The 17,092-nt window shown below is 39.3% G+C and overlaps 1 protein-coding gene across 2 annotated transcripts in view; it reads left to right on the top strand.

The window, feature by feature from the left end:
- The window catches only part of UBE2Q2 (ubiquitin conjugating enzyme E2 Q2), a 50,739-nt gene that overhangs the window by 9,647 nt on the left and 24,000 nt on the right, over positions 1 to 17,092 (top strand). For both annotated transcript variants that reach the window (XM_068958044.1, XM_009681548.2), the window contains 3 exons: positions 6,912 to 7,016; positions 14,064 to 14,168; positions 15,856 to 15,912. In XM_068958044.1, coding sequence (XP_068814145.1) covers positions 6,912 to 7,016; positions 14,064 to 14,168; positions 15,856 to 15,912 — 267 coding nt within the window. The remainder of the gene's footprint in view (positions 1 to 6,911; positions 7,017 to 14,063; positions 14,169 to 15,855; positions 15,913 to 17,092) is intronic.

A 17,092-nucleotide genomic window follows, 5' to 3' on the forward strand; every position in this document is an offset into this window, starting at 1 on the left:
GTGGAATCAGATTATGGGGCTCTCTTTTTAAACTACTTCCTGTAGCCTTCCAAGGTGAGTAAGCTCTTGCTGTCTCCAGGGGACCCACAGAAACATCCAGCTTCACTGCACTGAGTGTGTCAGGCTTTGATTTCCAGCAAAGTGTAAGAAAGTTAAAGGTAATGCAGGCTTGCTTCCTATAGTAGAATAGCAGTAAAGGATGTCTGCTTAGAGATCTCTGAATAAAAGATGTCTAGCTGTTTATGCATTGAGCAAATAGTGTTATATTGTATGCAAGCTTTAAATCCAGAGGGAAAAGCAGGTGGAACTCTTGGCCTTGTTCAGGGGATTTGGGTAAAATTCACTTTGCTGCCTTCCTCCCGTCACACTTGTTTTACCATTGCTTATACTGGCCACAATCACCTGTGTTGATCCTAACTTGTTGTTATCCTCTAGAACTCTGCGTCCAGGGACTGTTTCATTCCTAATGAAGTGACAATTCTTTCATATTGCAAGTTTTGACTTGACCTTGGAAATTAAATGTCAGAATGCTGTAATATGTTTAATATGTTTTAGTCTATGCAATAGAGGAAATAGTGTCTGCATTTTTGAAAATGTAAATTTTTCAAATTTTATTTCTGTAGAAGTATACTTTTTTTAATTAATTTGATATAAGTGTCTGGATAGCTAGCCACTAAAATCCTTTTAGTTTTTGGATTACTTCAAATGAAGTTTGGAGGGGGAAAAAGGAATGTGAGTTGAAAATGAATCTTTATACTTCTTTAATTTTAAATGGGGGGGGAGGGGGAGACAGATAATCTGACTTTTAAAGGATCTGAGGCTGTTTCTTGCGTATACAAATACCCAGTGGTAAAAAATGCTTGTGTGCATCTTAAGCTGCCTTTCCAAAATTTGGCCCCTACTAATGGGAAACAGTCTATCAGGTGTATTAATCACAGCTAATGCTCCTTCAAGAAGCTGTAAGCACTAGTCATGTTTTATGGTCATCAAGCTTAACTTTTAGCTTTAAGAAACTCTTAAAATCCTGATTTTTATTTAGTGTTAGTTTCAGTTTTGCCCCCCCACCCCCCAAAGGCAGATTGAGATAGGTGAAAGCTATATTAATAGTGAACAATTAACAACTTCAAATAATATGTGCTACACTTTAACTAATTGTGTAGTTACTCTTTAATACTTTGTGGTTATTAGCGGAGAATGCGTATGTGATCTCCAACCAGTGGGACTTGGGTTCTTTTTTTTTTTTTTTTCCAAAAAAACCCCTAAATCTTCTGCTTAATTCCAATGAACAAGCTAGAATTTTTTTTTTTTATTTTGGTAACCTCAAGGTGTCTGCTGAAGGGTAGCCATCTATGATTTGAGATTAATTACTTGATGTGTCTTGACAGATTGTATTATCTGTCTGAAATGTCTTGTTACGTTAAGGATTGCTTACTTTCTTACCAAACCTTGTGTGAGCTGGAGTGGTCTCTTGCTAGCTTTCTAGAAGCAATTGCCCTGTTTAAAGGGTTTGGGGGTTTGACGTTCTGTTGTTTGGAAGCAGCGGGGAGAGCGCGCAGTCTTGGGACCGAAGGCGGTCGGAAGTGCTGCTCTGAAAACCAGCTCTAGTCAGTTGTGGCTGCCTAGCTGATGTGGAAAACCAGAACTAGTTTCCATCCCTGCTGGAGATCTTGCAGAAACTTGGAAACGGAAGAAATCCAGTTGGCTGAATTCTGTTTGAGTAGTAAACTAATGAGACTGAAAGGAAAAAAAAAAATCACTTTCTCAATCTAAAATTATCTGAAAATTGAAAAGAACTGGCAGTGTGTAACTGCAACTTTAAATCGTAACACTGAAAACGTGTATTTAAGTGCACTTGGTTACTCTATTACCTCATGCCAAACATTACACAGTTTGTTTTACTCCTAGAAGTGAGAGCATAATGACTTTTTAATTTAGCGACTATACACAATATTGTAATAATTTAGAAATAGCTTTTTAAAGTATTTTTCTATCAGAGTTGCATGGCTGTAAACTTATAAAACAGGGTAAAGATTATGTAATGTTGCAAGTGAAACAACCTTCTTGGTAAGGATGGGGAAGGTTAGATAGGATATACTTAGACAGATGACTGTTCTCTACCCAGAAAAAGCTTTTTTAAACCTGTACATCCCTGGCTGCTTCTGTCACTTTTTTAAAGCAAGAATGCTGGCAAACTGTAAGCAGACTGTCTTGCAGAGGCTGCGTCCCAATGTCTGAATAGCGAGACTGTGTGTTCTTTTAATAGGCTACGTTTCTCCTAGGTGACTTGATAGGCTTTGAAATTGTTCCAAAGGCAGAAATGTAAAATATGGAGAGAAGAAACCCCACGTGTTTACTAGTAGGCTAAACTCTTTTGCTCTGTTCTGTGACATAGAAGCTAGAGAGGCGTTTGTGTTGACCACGCTGCCGCTCTGTGCTAGTGCTGATACAGAGGCAGGCTCTCAGGAACGTGATGAATTGTGCCCATGCATTGTAATTGTGCCCGGGTTGGCTGCAAACATTCAGCCTTTGTCCTCGGCGGGTGCGTGCTAGGTGTGATGTCATCTTGGTGCCACGTCTGACTGAGCAATTGCGTTATCTCTGCAGGCTGGAGCACACATGAGCTTGGGAAAGCTGCCCAAATGTAAGCATGTAGGCTTTGCCTCTTGGGAGGAGTTTCTGCTTTTCCTTGTAGAGAGCAGGAAAATGTCATTATAGCAGTTACATAAAAGGGATCAGCCATTTAATATGAATGAGACCTGGGCGGCTAAGCCACATATACAGCATCCTTCCAGGTCAGCTAAGGAATGAAAGGCCCAAAATGTGTTTAGGCTACTGAGAAATAACACTAGTTATTATTTCTAGCGGCACTAATCTAGTATAGCAAGAGAATTGCTGTTGTAGGGTTCCTCTCGCCAAATGTCTCCTCATGTTTGAGGAGCTCGCGTTCCTTACGCGATGCAACAACTCAGTCCCTCAACTGCACCTACAGCATGTAGATATGAAAGAAAAGGTTGGCATAATTCTCTCACAAGAGGCAGGTTTTGTAAGTTTAGTTGTTTGACCTCTCAAACCATAAGCTTAGTTTTTCATTGTACACAATGGTGCTGCAATCTCATGAGCTTTTTTATCTCAGGTTTAAAATGTTTGAGGTTCTCTTGTGAATTCTGTGCTTCTAAATAGTGACTTGTATCTGGCTGAAACTCGGCTGTTACAAAAATATGGATTACTTACTAATCAAGGGAAACTTCAAGTGCTACCTACCTTTTAAGATAAAACAAGCATCGTCACTGGTAAGTCTGTTCAAGTACTAAAAAGCACTGCAACAAATTTGAGGTAAGACTATTTTGCATGTTATTAATACTAAGCATCTGTTGCCTCAAAAAGTCAAATATGCAATTAAATACTCCTATTTCCTCAGTCTACAAGCTAAAATATTTTTCTGATGTAGATGAATTCAACACGCACAGTATTTAAGAAAAGCCTTCCCGATAAATGCGTGGTTCCCATTCATATTTCAAAAGCTAACAAGCAAGTTAAAATGACATCTTTTTATTTTAGTTTTTAGGGTACGGTTTTCATAGGCATACATGTGCCAAATGAGGCAAGCGGTATCACATCCTCATAGGCTTTCTCACAACATGGCAGGGCTTGCTTTCGTCGCAGAAAACTGAGCGAGTCGGAATGAGAGCAGAGAATGAGGAAAGGACTGTCATTCAATGCAGAAGGCATCAGCACATTCAAGTAGCTGCTGTAATGTGTTTAAACACAGTGAGATTGCTCGATCATCAAACCTGCGCTACCAGTCATGCCCCTGTGTGACAAAAGATTTGCTGTCAGTGTTTGGGGGAGGGTGTTGTAATTGTCCTCCAGGCTGGGCTAGGTACTGATGACAAATCCCAGATGTCCTATACTAGGTATGTTCGTGGTCTCCTTTTGGTGGAGAAACGAGAAAAGAAACCGCATTTTCAGAAAAGAATATAAATAATAAAGAGTGGAGCTTCATTTGTAAGCAGTCTTCATAGATTCCTGATACAGTTCAGAAGAGTGACAGACGTTTATCTTCTATAAATCATTGCAATTAGTAGACTTTCTTAGATCTAGTCTAACTAACAAATGCTCAATTTCTGTAGAAGCCAAAAACCTGCTGTGAGAATGTGCATGCACAGTCCAAATGTTGAATATTTCTGAAGAGTATTTTCTTTTATCTGATGAGACTGAGGATTTTAAGAAGCATATAGTTCAACACATCTTTGAGTTTTGCTTGTTCTTTATATTGTTTTTGGTGAGAGTGCTGGTGGAAGGCACTATTGCCATTGCTTTAGACCTACCTGTTCCCTTTCCCTTTCTCCTGATTTGATGAGCTAGCTGGAGGAGTAGAGGCTTCAGCAACAGCTAGTTCAAACAAGTCTTGAGGCAGTAGGGTCATGATTAGCTGATCTCTCTTTTCATGTGCCCCCACTGATCCGGTGTGCAGTATGAAAATCTTGGGGTGAGAGTATTACACTGTTGCAGAAGACTTGACAAGTAGGTTGCATGTTATTTAAAAATCAGTGAGATGTTATCAGTACAAAACGACAAATACCTTTAATGAGTATAGCACCTCCAAGGAATAATAAGAATTTGGGAAACTGGCAGCTGGGAAGGCAACCTTGTTTCTGCAGTGGTGCTAACTGGTTAGTCTTTCAACAGTATCTGAAGTCAAGCTGAGGAGAAAGTACGCTTTTCCAGGATCCTATAATTAGTAAAGGAAAAAAGTAATTAAACCAGACCTATTTACGCATGTGTGTGTTTTTCTTAACCTTAAAAGCTTTGTGGGATCAACGTGGACTTTTTTGACAAGTATTTGAGATATTAGGTGTTAGTGAATCAAGAATGGGTACTCAAAGGTCTTGGCTTTGTGTATGGTGTGCTTCAAAATGATACTGGAAAACTTAATCAGTTTGTCTTTTTGTAAAGATCCTAGGAATACCACGTAGTTTTCTGGGATGTTTCTAAGCTATGTGATGGTGGGTTGTCGTTTTTGTTTGTTTTTGAGCTTGTTTAAAAATAGGTGTACATATAGGCTTCAGTTTAAGGGTGAAAATCTAAACTTTTGGGGCTAGAGTTTTTGTGGTATGGTGCCAGATCGGAGCTGGGCTGTGTTAGTCTGTGCTGTCAAAGCTGATGCCCTTTATCTGGTCACGCTGTCCCTCTTAGGAGGGTCAGCACTTCAGCTGAAAGGTCAGGTAGGAAGTAAGCTTCATACTGTGAAAAGTGAATTCTAACACACCTGTATTTCTCTCCAGTGTTCAGATTAGTTGACTGTTCTGCATTCTGTTAAACACAGTATCTTGGAAGTGATTGAAGCTAGTTTAAGTGAGGAAGATTGGGGTTTTTCTTTTCTGTTGATTTAAGACTTGTACTTCCAAAGCTTGCTCTAAGTGTGTTTGCTTGGAAATCGCTAGAGACTGGGTAGTGACACTGATAAACAGGTATCACGTCTGCTTTCTGCTATTCTGGAGCTTTAAAACAAAAAAAAAAAATGCTGCAGTTAAGAAATAGTAGGAATGTGTAAGCACAGTACACATTTTGGAGCCCCCTGTTAGAATAGCAATAGGAACCTTGATTCAGTTTAGGCTTTGAAGAATGAAGCGTTACTTGTTGTTCTCTCTTGAATGAGAAAAGGCTTTGGGATTTTCTTATTAAACTGCAGTGAATGAGATGATTAAAAACTCCCTGATAGTGTTTTGTGAGACAGGAAGATAATATCTGAGTGGTAAAACCGAAGTTCAGCAATTTGTCCTCAGTTATTAGAATTTCACTGAATGGATGAGAAGAGGAAGCCTTAAAAACCCAAATCCCCAAATATGCCAAGGATACGAAGGGACACTTACTGTTGAGGTGGAAGCTACGTGCTTTTCCTCCGTCCTCACAACATTTCTTTTTAACACAGGTTAGAAAAAGAGAAGAAAGTTGCTTTTTGTGATCTCTAAACAAGAAGCAAAGAATTTCTGTTCATCCATCTGTCAACACGAGGCCCTATCTAACACCTTATGGAGGGCTGTCTTTTGCGGCAGTCTAGTGACTGAAACATCGCATATTGTGGCTCGTATGAGTGGTTGTTGGACGCACATGTTCCGTATGCTCTGTGCCTTAACTGTAGTTTGTTCTGAAAAGTCAAATACACTTCTAATCCTGTAAACCCACTTAATCTCACTGTTACTAGAGTGTGTTTTGGCATCTACCTAACTGTAGAAATCTACTGATGGAAGAAAGTCATAGTCTGGAAGCTTTCTTTATAAGGTTGCATGAGGCATATTGTTTGAGAAATCTTTCAACAATGGAAGACCGTCTATGAGCCTTGGGATGGTAAAGATAAAACTGCAGTGTTCTGGCTTTATGATCTGCCCAATAACTTCTGCTCCAAGCAGACCAGGCTTGACCTATGCTGTTTAAGTTTGGAGGTCAGTGTAGAACAGTTTGAAGAACCTTATCTGAAGAGGAGATCTGAAGATACCGGATTTTATTGTTTGGAATAATCACAGAACAGCATGGATATGGTTTTACTCTGGCATATGCTACTTCTGATTCCATTTTGATAGTAACTATCCGTGTTACATTTCTACGTTTCCTCTTCTGCTCCCTCCCTCAGTTCTTTAAAACTTTTCAGCATCATTTCTTATGTATGTTTGTTGGCTGATCAAGATGAAAATGGCATGTAAACTAGAGGAGCCAGCTGGCTGGATTTCTTTTGACCTCTCTTGAATTAGTTGCCTAAAAATACTTTGTTAAAAGCTTTCCTGTTACCTGACTTTAGAGGAAGATAAAAGGTAATGTTAGTATTGTGCAAGAAATTGTAATGTGAATGAACCTTAAAAGCTTTGTGGATTTTCTGTTTATTTGGTGATTTTTTTGTTTGTTTGTTTTAACAGGAATCCTACCCCTCTTCATCACCAATATGGTTTGTAGAATCAGATGACCCAAACCTGACTTCAGTCTTGGAGCGTTTAGAAGATATTAAGAAGAGCAATACTCTGGTGAGAAATTTTTTTTGTTGTCGTTTTGAGTGGGTTTTGGTTTAGCTTTGTCAGATTGACAAGCAATTAAATGAGTTCAGATCTGGGATTATTTCTGGGGTTTTGTGAACATAAGTTTCTCTTCTAAAATCATACGGATCAAAAGTAATCCAAGTGATTTGGAGCAAGGAGGAGAATATGACCTAAATGCTTGTTCTCTAACACAAGTTAAGTTTCAGCCCCAAGAAAACAATTGTTTAATGCTTTTTGGTTGTGTTTTTTTTTTTTTTTTAAAGCAGTTGAACGGTGATATGCATGAGAATGTAAAACTAAATAAAATAGCTGCTCTTCTGGAATGCAGCTAAATATTCAGTGTTTTCTTGGCACAGAGATTAACTACTGAGGTAAGAGCTCAGTGTTTTTTGAGAATGTATGTTCTTCAAAACCTGGCTATAATGGTAGCTAATCCAAAGCAAGAATTCATGGTTTCAGGAAATGACTTGACTTGATAGCATCTGGTTCATCTGGATATTCCTGAAATAGTCATACGTTTGAGCGTTGTTATGACTCTGGAGGATTATTCTTTGGAGAAAATCTTTGCACAAGTTCTAATAGTAGTTTAGTATTCCAGAAAAGTGTCAGGCATTATTTCTGACTTGAGAGCCCTTTTAATGTAATGATAGGAGTTGTATAAAAATGTTTTGACTTTCCATTCTATGCAGGAAGGTAAGAGTGTCCTTGAACATTGCTTGGAGGAAGATTTCAGTACAAATATACTTAATGTCCTTTCTAGAAAGAACAGTATTACAGTCTACTGACAAATTCAGTGATGATAAAAAGTGTTTTTCTTTTTCCCTCTGAATTCAGCTTTACGGGTATTAAATAGCTTTTAAGGGTACAAGAATGTGCATGTATGAGATCTATGAAACAATCATCACTCTGGAGGATGCTGCTTCTAGCATGGGTTACATGCTGGCCTTCGTATTTGCCTGGCTTTAGGAAAATTGGGAATGTTCTTTCTGATGATATCACTTACCTGTAATGTTTAGTAGAAAGATGTTATTTAAGGCCCACTATGCTTGATTAAGCATGCATAAAATTAATCCTGTGAACAATATTTAGGAGACATTTGACTTCTAGCAGAAATAATTAGAAAACTAACAAGCAAATGGGAAATTTTCATGTGCCTTGCCATAACTAAACACAAATGAGCTTTGCAAAGGGACATTAAAGATTTAATGTTTTCTGTTGGATATGATTACAGGAGACATGCGCTTCAGTTGTATATTTTCTTCTTGCAGCCTGAACGTAAGATTCTTCTTAGTGTATTTTAGTCTGAAGTATACATCTCTTAATCTTTTGTGAGCTCTGCCTAAAAAGACATAGGACAGTACAGTGGCAGAGCATGTGGCCAACTAAACTTTCTTCCAAAAAACCATTTTTCAGAAAGTTCTTCAGCATAAGCCTGGTGTGGCTAGTAGCCTCTGTCCCCATGTATCGCTTTAGATGAACTCATTTGCTGTGTGGGGTTAACAGGTTTTGTGAAACAAGGTCTTTCACCTGTGTTTAACTACCTGCAAGTTTGCTTGAGTTAAGATAGAAAGCTTTATTGCAAACATGCATAGGACTTGCTATGCTGAATTGCATATTTGCATGGAGTGCTTATGTACACTGTAAGAAAATAGCTTCTGCTATCAAGATAGTACTTGCCCATGTAAAAGCTGATGAGTTGATGTAATAGACACCTGAGGATGGCCCATTGGTTTCTTGGGAAACCACCCCACAGCATGTTAGGCCAAGATGAAGACAGATGGGAGTGGTTGAAGAGACAGATATTTGCACTATGAAAACTGACTTGTTTTTGCTCAAAAGGCTTAGATTTGTGTGTTTGGGGTCTGTCTCTCTCTTTTCTTTTTTTCTTTTTTTTCCCCTCTCCACCTCCTTACACCTTTCTCCCCATACCCTGCCCTTAAAAAAAATGAAGGGAGTTAGAGCAGCTCACTGACTTATAGTGGGGCAGAAGGAATAAGCAGGTGAGATGCAGAAATGATTTGCAGCAGTTCCTGATATATCACTATCGCCTACCTATCAGCTTAGATTTTTAGGTTTCAGACAGATTTTTCATTTAATTTATTGCATCGAAGGGTCACTTACCATGCTGCTCTGAAGTTATGTTATAAAGTTACTATTGGAACAGTAAAATTGTAACTGGGAACTTGCATTCAGCTAAAGGCATTGCTACCTTATGTGGCCTGAGTTAAAGTTCTTTGGTATTTCTGTCCTCTTTGCTTGTTTTGCAACTTCTGACAGGTATCAGCTTTTGGGAAGCCAAAAAGCATGCTCCTGAGGCATAAGAGTTTAAGGAAGCTTTATCACTTAACAAGGTTAAAGGAGAATTGTTGTACTTGTGTTAAAATCCTACACGCTTCCGGAAAACCTTCTGTTGATCTGACATTCTGTGGTATTTGCCTTGGCATCAGCAGGGTGCTTTCTACTGTAAAAACTCCCGAAACAGTGAAAATGTTGAAAAGGTGTTAGGAAACGATCCATATAGATAGCATTGGTTTCTGGAAGCTTTAGTAGTTTAACTGACTGTTCATATTGAGCAAGACCCAATCAGTAGATGCAGGAGCAAGGGAGACTCTCTGATCCCTGGTGTCTGCTAAATTCATTTACGCAGCCTGAAAATTAGCACCGCTTTAGTCTTAGTAGATAGTTAATACTGACACCTGCCTTCTAGTGGTTGTGCCATGTACGAGATGCATCCTACTCCTGCTTTATGTCGCTCTGTTTAATATAATAGAAGCTGTAGTTGCCAGTCTAAAGTCTCAAACCTTACATCATGACCCCCAATTTGTTATTTAGTGTGATTATATGGGATTTAGGGTTTTACTTTTTAAATTCAAAATAGTTTGTGATTATGTAATTAAAGACAGCAGTGAAGTGCACCTAAAATTGTGTGGGAAACTTTAATTCTCACACTCCCAAAACCTGGAGGGCTTAAATTTTCATCGCAGACTTCAAAAGTATAGGATTCTTGGTGCAGCTATGTCTACAGCTTGGATAAGCTGCTGTCACTAAGCATGCTACTTCTGTCTTAAGAATGTAGCTTTAGTCCCGCATAGTGGCAGTTCAGGAAAGAATGTTACAAACTACCAAAACAGCAGCAACTACTTATGTACCAGAGACCCTGGAGACAAAAGGCAGAAAGAAGCTTTGCTTTACTTTCTGAAACTGCGCAGGGCTGCTGAATGTGCTGGGGACCAATTACTGTCATAGAATAACTGATAACTAGATGGCCCCACTGCAAATAACACTTATTTCTTCCCTCTGTTTCCTCTTATACCCTTCTTCAGTGGTTTGCTTCGGTGATAGGCTAAGATTTACTGATTCATATATCCATCTATGTTGGTACACACAAAAATGCATATTTAATTACATTATAGTATAAGTCCATGTTTCTTAGTAATCTGAACACAACGTGCTTCTTAATGAACCCAGCAAGTATATGAATAGTATTAAGGATATTCTAAAATTACTAATGCTTTCATACTTTAGAAAGATCTCAACGTATAAAAAGACCCCCTAACGTGGGATAGACTTCAGAACAATTGTCTTAAACTGTTTGCTGATTTGTAAGGCATTAATATAGGAAACAAAAAAATTCCAAAAGATACTCTTATGTTCTGAAACAGCATTATGATATCCATCATAACAACCAACTTCTCAGAGTAGCTGAAGAGTGTTAATGATTATTATTGAAAATTACAGTGCAACATTGCAATTACCAATATTATTTTTTAACTGTATTTGGTCACTCGAACACTATTTTATTAATCGCACAGATGATTTGCAGTGTTCCTGTAATACCCTGTGGATTACACATTGTATTTTCTGTTTAGCTTCTGCTTTAGGCAGTTTGTATTCCAGAGAACCTGTTTGTATATTGGTAGGCCACTTTTCTTCAGTATCAGCAAAGCTTATATGTTAAGCGTTAATTTTATATCAGGTACACATGCAAAGTTACCCAGGAGGTGTATTTAACTTACTAATACATGACAGAAATCTGCCATCCCTTTTGATATAGCATGCTTATGTCCCACTAATGTCTTTGAAATCATGCTGGGCCCTGCTTAGAGCAGGGGGCTGGATGAGGTGAGTTCCAGAGGTCCCTTCCAGCCTAAGTCATTCTGTGATTCCTCATACATATGAGCAGAGCATAAAGGACAGTGGTGATGGTGATCCATGGCAGAAGCAGCAAGAGCATGAGATGAATCCCTGCGGAGGAAAAAATCTAGCAGCAGGGAGAAGGGATGTAGAGAGGGATCAGCTTCTAGCTCTGTCACCGCCTTTGCGTGCTGTGGAAGATGACATTAAAGTGAAACTACTTAGCTTATAAAAATGAAACTGCGGTTTGAGAGTTGCATTAAGGTAACATAAAGTGTAGGCTGCTGCCAAGAAAGGGATCCCTGCTCTCAGCTGCACGTTCCTGCCTTCTCCTTTTTGGTGGAATCGGTGCTTAGGTGGTGAACCACATCAGGGAACGACCTGTGCAGAAACTCGCACGTTGCTGCATTGGTTCTCAGCCAGGTTATCTGTACGACGTGGCTTGCCATGGGGCTGTGTGTTCAGTGATACCAGCACAAATGAAATGGTGCTACTGGGGGCAGGGAGAAACCTCTTTAGGCAACAGCCTGTATGTGATTTGGTTCTGGTTGTGCCTGCAGTTTGTTGCTTTGAGTGCTTGTGTCCCTCACAGTGGTGCTGCGGGTCAGAGGGAAGCGAGAGAAGCTTGCTATGTCCTAGCTCCTGGCTGCAAAGGTTCCTCTGAATTTGGAGTCAGGTGAGAGGACTTTCCTTGAGGGTTGGGAGAAGAGGAAGCAGGATAGAAAGCAGTTCTTAATTCCCTTCCTAGCCCTTACTCTTTCCTTAGAGAGGTCTAATATTGTGGCCACCTGCTTTCCCAAGCTTTGGACCAGCCAAATGCTAGTGGTAGTATCCTTCCTACCTCGCTCTGTCCTCCCACATACTTCACAACAGACATAAACAAATTCATGGCTTCTCTAGCTTTACACAGCTATGTGGAAAATAAATGACAATTCCTGAAACTTCAGAGCTTTTGTTCTCAAGCTTTCCATGAGGAAGTGCTATCTACACAGAGAACAAGTCTCTCAACAAAATCTGTAGTAGTATTAACCTCTGGTATCTCGAACATACTGAGAATAATAGCACTAAAACCTGTGGACCTAACTGCAAGCTATTTTTTTTTTTTTAGATAGTTTTACCTGCTTTCTACCTGCTAAAAATTTTTTTTGACGTTTCAGACACCCAAGAAGATTCAAACAGCTTTAGAGCCCTAACACTGAGGGGTATGTGACTGTTACAGAAAGCTTATGGAGCCAGAGGCTATCGCATCCCATGTACATACTCAAAAGAACTGTGTTACTGATGCATCAGTTCTTCTGGTGTCATCTGCTCTATTTGTGAGTTAAGGATGATTTTCATGACTGATGCAAAAACAGAAGATGTGGTATGATACAGAAGAACTTTTTTTTAATGCAGGCTGGCATGTCAGTTCACGGTATCTGATGCATAAGTGACGTTCCTGTTAAACAGGAACGTTGAATCCTGTTGGAGAAGGGAAAAGCACAAAAGCTTTCAAAAAGTATAAGGGTAAAATGTATTCTTCTCTGCTAGTGCTTTGGGCTTGGGAATGAGTTCTTTTTACTGTTGGAGAGCCTGGATTTTCAGCTGCAGTAGCACAGGATAACAGTGCTTAACCTGGCCAATAGCAAGGCTTTAGACAGGTAGAACATCTTGGAGTGACTTGATTTTTCTTAAACACTTTACTCATTGTACAGTTTAGCTGGTAAACTTCAAATAGTACTGCAGAGGCACTGTTCTTTCAGGATAATACAGTTTATGCTGTACTCTGGATGAGTCCACATAGCCTGAGTATCTCTCCTTCATGGAGAGATACTTAATGGGAATTGGGACTTGCTACCCTAAGAATAGCTGCAAGTGCTGCTGAGATCTGTGTACAACAGCTGTTTTGGCTACTGCCTTTGAAAAGTGGCAAGGCAAACCCCGTCTCATGTCTGGAAGGAAAGTCCATAGCTGGATGTGAGCGTCGTCTTTTGCAAGCTTTCTCTGGGGTACTCTTGCACAATAGTTGATGTTGACCATTTTTGCAAATGTACTCTGTAGACTTTCTATACTTTTCTGACATGATGATGTGAAGACCTTGAAAAGTTGAACACGGGTATGGTCTTTTCGTGGCCTTGGCTTTAACCAGGAACTTGAAGGCTGTCTAGGGTTGTGGAATGTCAGCAGCTGTGGAAATCCACAGAGCATGGGGTCAAGAAGCCAGTTTAATGTTTCTCTGTTTCTGCAGAACTAAACTTATTTTCCGGACAGCATTGCAGTGAGTGAAAGCTGTTCTGTATCTTGCAGTTAATAGGACTCGGTCAATAACGGAATGAAAGTTAGAAACAGAAATCAGTGGTAGTAACTTTGCCTAAATCGGACCCAAGACAGCACAAGGAGACTACTTGGGCTCTAGCTCAGAGCTAGGCTGGTTTTGTGTCTTGTGCAGTATCTGTGCTGCTTCTAGTGCCTCACTGGTGTGCCCTAGGAAGGGATGCAGGATGTGGAAAATCAGAGTTCCTCCCAGTTTTTTTGAAGATGTGCTCCTTTGAGAAAGGAAGCTGGAATGGACAGACTTGTGCCCGGAGACGCCACCATTTGATTATTCTTTAATGATCTGGGGCTCTGACTGGAGTGGATGATGCAGCCAGAATAAATTATTTTTTTGCTCATGACTTTCCCCACTTGATATGGGGAAGTGAACGGGAGCCATCTTCATGACTCTTCACCTTCTGGGTTTCCCAACATGGGGGTTTTAGTATGATAACTGTGCAGGAACAAGGGGTGTCTTGAAACTTAATTCTGGTACCTGTAGATTTAAATGCTGTAGACTAGCTGAAAGTTCAGTATCAACGTGTGAAGAAACTTTAAAATATATTGCCGACTCTGCTTTGATTTAAATAAGCTTTTTTCTTTTAATAGCTTCTTCAGCAGCTGAAGCGATTAATATGTGACCTCTGCAGATTATATAACCTTCCTCAGCATCCGGATGTTGAAATGTTAGATCAGCCATTGCCAGCTGGACAGGTAAATTAAAAAGCTGTGGATACCTGCTTATGGAAATAAAGTCCTATTCAAGTCTTAACAAATTAGATGGTGATAAAGATTAAAATTTGTGTAAGCCAGTACTGAGATATGAAGTGCTGTTGTTCTGTAATAGGTCCTTGATCTGTTGCAGAATCCATTTAATAATGATAGGATATTGCATGATTTCCTTTAAAGTTTGTTTTTTTCATTGAAAGGGGTGTTTGTGTGTGTATATGTATGTGTGTATACACATATATATGTGTATATGTGTGCGTGCATATATATATATATAAATAAATAATCAATGCTGTCACTTTAATTCTCACCTAAACTCTGCTCAGGTTGACTGCTGTGCATTCTTGGTGCTTCCCAAATTCCCCAAATGCATTTGTGGTTAAATATTCCATGTTTCTTCTAGAAGAGTATGCATTTTACAGGGTGCACTTGGATGAACCTATTATCAGTGTTTTCCTCTTTTTCACTCCCTTGTAAAGACATGGAATAGCAAGACCATATGCTTCTTTGGGTAGGGGATATCTGTTTGAGGTGCCTTATATGCTCTTCGTACACTTGTTAAATTAAAAGCTGTGAAGGGCTGTTAAATGTTCTGGTTAACTGAAGTGTTTTGTGTTGTGTTGAAAGCCAAACTGGTAGCTGACAGTCAGCATGTTTTTATTTGTAATAGGATTATGGTACTTACTTTTACTTGCACATGTTAAGATGACATGATTTCTAAACTCTAGTGTAGCAGATGGTTTTCCTGTGGTGACAGTAATACAGTAATGACAAATAACTTAATTTTGGTCATGTGCCAAACTAATCCTATAGCTTTTCTGCCTCAGCCACTCCCCCCCCCCCCCCATGTAGCAGTGCAACTGTAAGGCAATAGGCCTGTAGCATTAGGAAGTAGCTTTGCTGAAGAGTCTTACTTATGCTCTGAAATCAAAAGCAAACTCAAGGAAGGGTATCTTAGCCAGAAGCCTCAGATAACTTGCAAGTTAGAGGGATCTTTGGTCTGACTTAAGGGCAGTCTAATTCCCTGCCTTGTCCACAGCAATGGCATCCCTTACCTGCCACAGGAGGCATAGTAGCAGAGGACAAGCATATCGTAATGCTTCTGAGTACTTCTGCAGCTCAGACTTCCTGAACTTGAAGTTGTATTCTGAAATGGAAAGTTAGGGAAAATGGGCTCAATGTATTCTGATATTTCATCAAATAATGTAATAAGTATGGTTATGAAAGTTAGTAGTTGCATAATAGTTCTAGGTAGTTGAGCCAAAGATCCATTAATTTTCAGAGATCCAAATATGAATAGGGATTCTATTCGGAGCTATGATCTGGTTTCATGAATCATGAGTTACAACCCGCTTAACTTGTTCATTGCATTTGTCACTGTGACTCAAAAGAGGATATCGTTAGCTGATTCTTTAAGTTTCTGCTTAGATCTTAATATGAAATTAATCGTGGCGTTCTGTTTACCTTAGCTTCGTGCTAAAATCTCTTCGCGCTCTCACTCCAGGAAAACATCTTTGTGTATGGTCCTTCATGTTAAACTTCAGTCCTTTGCAGACTTTGAGAAATGTAACTTTTCATATGTACTGCTTACTCTTTGATAGTAGACTTCCTCCTTTTGAAGGAAAGGAGTGCAGAGACAATTCATGCAGAAACCTCAATTGTTGTATTGCAGAATGGAACAACAGAAGAAGTTACATCAGAGGAGGAAGAAGAAGAAGATATGGGTGAAGTATGTGTATATATGAGAATTTATTATTCTAATGCAGCAGAATGCTAGCCTTTTGCTCTGTGGTTGCTGACTGATTATTAAGCCAAAGTGTAAAATGCAATTACCCCAAACAGCAACAGAAGAAGTGGGAAAACTTGGATTTCTACCTTAATGTCACCTTTCTTTTCAGCCACCAAAACTTGTGAAATATTTTTCTTAAACCTAGGTGTCAGTATGCAGGCTACTTGAATATAGAGCCTTGGACATCTGTTTGTGGTTTAAGTTGAACAATGTGTAACGTTGTGTGCTGAATCAGTAGGCTTGCATTGTAAACTCCTATTTCAAGCAGCATACGACCTGACTTTGCAGTTGAAAGTGCCTCCCGGACTGAGACAGACTGGTTGAGAATAAATTAGTTTGATTTATTAAACAGCTGAACTTTATCTATAATATGTTGAAGGAAATAAGAGGGTATCTGCAGCTGACAGGCTAAACTATAGGGCTTATGTCAGTGTCTGGCAACATGGTACTCCTTTTAACGAGCTCTTGGCTGTATGAGAGCTACCCCCTTTAATTACTTCTACAACCTACTAGAATAGGTACCAGAAATGCTTGCTTTTTATATAAATAGCTTTAGTATATAAGAATTGTTCTCACTAGTGCAAGTTAACGTTTTTAGTAAATAAAAAGTATGTAGAAAGAATGAAGAACTCCTCCTTTTCGGAACAGGAGGAGTATAGGCCTTCCTTCAGATGCAGTGGAATGAGTCTAAAGCAGCTTCCCTTAGACTATATTTAGCCCAGACCACGTTTATTAGAGGCAATGTTTCTATAAAGGTGGCGTGAGCACTTCCCCACCCTGCTGCCACGAGACTTTTTTTTGCTTGCTGACTTTTAAGTGTCCTTTTACACTCTGTTCAGATAACAACAGACAATTTTTCTTCTGAAGTTGCTTATAACCAGTCAAGCAGCTCTTTGGCACTCTAGTCCAATTTTTGATCTAGTCCAATTTCTAAATAAAAAAGTAGTTTAGGGTTCCTAGGGCTGTGTCACTGCTTTGAGAAACAGGTATGTTAAAATACTGTCTAAAACCTCTTACAGTTGGGGGAAAGGAGGCTGTCAAATGCACCAAATAGATGTTTTATACCGTGCAAGACATCCTTGAATTTGCATTTATGGCCAAATTTTCCTGCCATGCAAAC

The sequence above is a fragment of the Struthio camelus genome, chromosome 12, assembly GCF_040807025.1.
Source record: "Struthio camelus isolate bStrCam1 chromosome 12, bStrCam1.hap1, whole genome shotgun sequence".
NCBI classification, from domain to species: domain Eukaryota; kingdom Metazoa; phylum Chordata; class Aves; order Struthioniformes; family Struthionidae; genus Struthio; species Struthio camelus.